Consider the following 4,279-nt stretch of genomic DNA (forward strand, 5'->3'; position numbering starts at 1 on the left):
TAACAGCGAAGACGAGCCAATCGATGAAAAATTTCCCGAAGTGGACTTACAACCAGAAAGAAACCAAATTTCACAACGTAATTTTCAATGCCGATTTAAAGAAAGCAACACACCGATAAGTAACCTTTTTTTTTTTTTTTTTTTTTTTAACGTGAAGGAAATCCTTTATAGATACCCATGCCGCTCGGGAAAGAAGCATGGGTTATGTGGGACTGCTTGCTCCCCTTAACCGAGCCACGAATGGTTCGGCTAGGGGGCCCAAGCTTACCGCACTAAATCCCACACGGTGGCCACCTCGGGCGTTGTAGGGGTTTCCCGGGAATCTGGCGATTGCACTACTTCCGGGAAACCCCCGCCTGACTATCCCGTGGGAGTCACTGCGTTTGGTTACTGCGACTCCCTGTCCCTCGCCCTGTCTTCCCGACAGTTTGCGGTGCGGAGGGGCCATACTTCCGCACCATGCCCCTCTGGGTGATACAACTATATTCCCATGAAGGACGGGACCAGGTTCGGGTTTCCCGCCCGAAGCCTGATCCCCCTCCCCCTGTGTGGGTTTACTGAGGTAGTCCTAGTAGTGGACTACCTCCTTCACACAGGGGGGTAGAGCTTGCCGCACGTTGCAGCACAGGTGGTCCTCCTGTTATATCTAGAGGACCACTCGTTTGCTCCTTCCCGTGAGGCCTATTTCCGAGGGGAGGATTCAGGTTCGACTATAATCGCCTCCTCTGTTCCCCCCCCGGTCTCCTTCTCACTCCCGGCCTCGGCGGGTGCCGCGGGTTTCGGCGACGGGGTCGCAACCTGCGAGGCGCAGGTGCTCCCCCGTCTCCGTCGTCGCCACTGCTCCCGTCACTTCGTGGGGCGCGTTCGCGCTCCCTTTCGGCCTCCTCCTTCTGCAACATTACTGTTTCGCAGAAGGAGGAGACCGCCTTCCAAGCCTCTTCACTGTCAATCATCTTTGGAATGATAACCGACAGTGAGAGGTCTTCACCGCCGCCGTAAGGACACCGCGCTCATCGGTCCATGCCAAACAATAGGCCAATGTGTGTTGCGCGATGTCCAACTCATCCCAACAGTGGTGGCAGTGGGTCGTCCGCTCCTTACCGATCTTGCACAGAAAGTCAGCGAAGCATCCATGCCCCGTTATTATCTGCGCAAGACGGTACGACACCTCGCCGTGCGTCCTTTCCACCCACTCTTCTAATACTGGACGCACGGCCCCGACGACTCTTCTCCCTGAGTTGATCTCGGGAATATTATCAAGATATTCCCTCCACCTTTCCAGGAGACGTCGTCGGGCCTGGACCCTCATGATGCCTTTGACTCTAGCCGTTAACTTGACATTCCGCCTCTGGAGCTCCCGCGTCTGGATGTACGTTTCTTCGTACATCCCCACGACCTGCTCCATCGGCGGGAGCCCGGCCAGAGTCGTGGCCGCCGCGTGCGAGACCGTTCTGTAGGCCGCGAATTACCCTGATCGCTACGCGCCGCTGTATACGTCGCAGTGCGTCCCTAATCTTTCGGGTGGTATTCGCAGCCTCTGCCCATATGGGTGCTCCGTATAGGGCCACCGCATTAACGATTTCCGCATACATTCGACGCACTCGACCGTCGGGCCCTCCCAAGTTAGGGAGTAGGCGACTTAGAGCTGCCGCCACTCTCTCCACTTTTGGGCCCAACTGATCGAAGTGATCTATGAAAGTCCATTTTCCGTCCAGGATTAGACCCAGGTATTTCATTCGGGTCGTTACCTGGACGGGGGTGTTATCCACCATGACATGGGTCGCCGGTGGCTCTCCTTGAGAGCCATCGTGTAGGTATAGCGCCTCCGTTTTGTGAGGCGCTACTTTTAGACCCATGCCATGGATGCTGCGGACAACGCATGCCACCGCCAGCTCCGTCCTCATCTTTGCTTTCCTCCAGTCTGCTCCCCCGGCCAGCACTAACGTGTCGTCTGCATAACAGACGACACTGCAGCCGGGGGGGAGAGCGGTGCGAAGCACATTGTCAAACGCGAGGTCCCACAGCAGGGGGCCTAACACTGACCCCTGTGGGACCCCGCAGGACATCTCCCTCCCGCACTGGAGTCCGTTTCTATTGCGATACTCCAGTCTTCTGTCCCGGAAGTCTTTATTACCCTCACGAGGTACGCAGGGACGCAATGCTTTTCCATCGCGATCCCCACTTGATCCCAGGGCAGGGTGTTAAATGCATTGACGATGTCTAGCGACACCGCCATGGCCACCCTGCCCTCTTCCATTTCAGACTCCGCAAGAGATCGGACGCGCTAGATCGCATCAATTGTCGATCTTCTCTCGCGGAATCCGTATTGGTCCTCGTGAAGGTCTGGCCCATCCCGGGACAGGTGTTCGACGAGGCGGTTTGCTATCACTCTTTCGAGTAGTTTCCCCACCTCGTCAAGCAGGCATATCGGTCTGTAAGCGGGAAGAAGTCCCGCTGCACCGCTCCCTTTTGGGATGAGGACCACTTTGGCCCTCTCCCAGACTGGAGGGAAGCTCCCCTCTTTTAGGCAGTCGGTAAAGAGCTGCCTAACGTAGCTCGATACAGACGGATCGTCCAAGGCCAGAACCCAGACCCGTCCGGGAATTCCATCAGGTCCCGGGGCCTTATTGCCCCGAAACCTGAGTCTTTTTACAATCCCGACCATCTTCGCCTCCGTGACCTTTAGCTCGTCCTCTCAACCCGCCCGCTCCTCCCGTTCGAAAGGAGCCCGGGCGATGGTGGAGAAAAGCTTGTCAAGCTTCTCCTCAAGGTCCCGGGAGTCCAGGGATTCCGTCACGGAGGGCGCCCACCTTCGCATCTTGTTCATGACTGTTCTGTATGGGCGCCCCCATGGGTCCGAGTTCAGCGTGAGCAGGTGCTCGTCCCACGCCCTGGCCTTGGCCTTCCTGATTGCCGCGCTGAAGGCGTTACGGTGGAGTTTATAATCCTCGTACGCCTCAGCTGTCGCCTCATCGTCGCCGCGCCGCCGAAGTCTGGTGAAGCGACGCCGAGCTCTGGCAGTTATCTGTCTTTGCTCGGCGATTTCTTCGCTCCACCAGTATGCCGCGCGGCGCGGTTTCGCTTTGGCCCGGGGCATGGAGGCATCGCATGCTCTCGTCATCATGTCCCCGAGCCATTTGACCCGGCCATCAATGTCTCCTGGCATTTCTGTGCCTGGCCAGGTCGCCGAGGCGACTGCGGCCATCAGCCCGTCTGTGTCGAGCTTTTTGAGGGCCCACCTCTTAGGGGTCTCTGCTCCCTCCTCCCCCTGGGCGCGGTTAAGCACCCCTTGGCGGGTGACGTTGACCCTCATCATATATAAATGTCCCGAGAGGGTCTCGTGATCTGTCACCCGCCACTGCCCGATTCTATTCATCGCAGGGGGGTTTGCCCATGTGAGATCCACAATGGACTCCCCCTGCGGACGAATACATGTGCTTTTCGTGCCTGTATTTTGGATATAAACAGGCCGAGTGCCGCTGCCCACGTCTCCAAGAATCTGCCCCTCGAATCGTTGCGCCGGGAACCCCATAATGCCGACTTGGCATTGAAGTCCCCGGCCACGATAACAGGGCGGCCAGACTGTGATCACACAGCGACTTCCAGTCCGTCCAGCACCTGCTCAAACTGGGCAGCCCTCAGACTGGGGGGGATGTAACATCCCATTACCGAGATGGGCCCCCATTCTACCATGACGTATCCCCATCCATCGCCTATCTTACGACATGGTGGGGAATTCGTCTCCATCCTCCAAGTTATGGCTACAGAGCCCTCGTCGTTAGTGGCCCAACAAGGGTCATTATCGGGCACCCTGTAGGGCTCCGCAGCTATTCCCAAACTACATCCGCCGTCCATTAAGGTCTGTACAAACAGGTCCTGAGCTGCACAGGCATGGTTTAGGTTGGCCTGGAGGAGATTGACAGCCATGTTAACATGTCTTGTCGATCTCCTCCTCGACGACCTCCATGGCCTCTGTGGCCCGAGTTGGTTCCTCAGTCGCTGGAGACTGGGTTACCTTCTCGGGCCGCTGTGGTTTGGCTCCCTCCATCCTCTTCGCTGATGCCCCTGTTACTGCAACGGCCGCCGTTCTTTCCGGACGTGGCTTCCGCTGCTCCAGGGGCTTCTGCGTTTCCTTGGGAGTCGCCGGGTTAACTCCCTCTCCTACCTTCTCCTTGCCGGGTGTTTTGAGAGCTTTACCGCCCCCGGCACCCTTGTTTCCTGGGCTCCTTCTCTTCTTGAGAGGGGTGCATAATGCACTCCCCATTCGATGATTCGAAAG

At 57.4% G+C, this 4,279-nt stretch overlaps 2 protein-coding genes across 2 annotated transcripts; both read right to left on the reverse strand.

The window, feature by feature from the left end:
- Positions 1–1,322: 1,322 nt before the first annotated feature.
- LOC145939285 (uncharacterized) lies at positions 1,323–1,904 on the reverse strand. The gene has a single exon (XM_083043524.1). The coding sequence runs from the start codon at positions 1,902–1,904 to the stop codon at positions 1,323–1,325; it is 582 nt and encodes a 193-aa protein (XP_082899650.1).
- A 1,684-nt stretch (positions 1,905–3,588) lies between these two features.
- LOC145939305 (uncharacterized) lies at positions 3,589–3,927 on the reverse strand. Its single transcript, XM_083043541.1, has one exon. The coding sequence runs from the start codon at positions 3,925–3,927 to the stop codon at positions 3,589–3,591; it is 339 nt and encodes a 112-aa protein (XP_082899667.1).
- Between the last annotated feature and the right edge of the window lie 352 nt (positions 3,928–4,279).

This window comes from Prenolepis imparis, unplaced genomic scaffold (genome assembly GCF_030444845.1).
Source record: "Prenolepis imparis isolate NDT839.2.m4 unplaced genomic scaffold, iyPreImpa1.0 SCAF_1, whole genome shotgun sequence".
Taxonomy (NCBI): Eukaryota; Metazoa; Arthropoda; class Insecta; order Hymenoptera; family Formicidae; genus Prenolepis; species Prenolepis imparis.

Bases quoted from the DNA above. Each gene is read 5' to 3' on its own strand.
- LOC145939305 (XM_083043541.1), bottom strand. From the start codon at position 3,927: ATGGCTGTCAATCTCCTCCAGGCCAACCTAAACCATGCCTGTGCAGCT.
- LOC145939285 (XM_083043524.1), bottom strand. From the start codon at position 1,904: ATGAGGACGGAGCTGGCGGTGGCATGCGTTGTCCGCAGCATCCATGGC.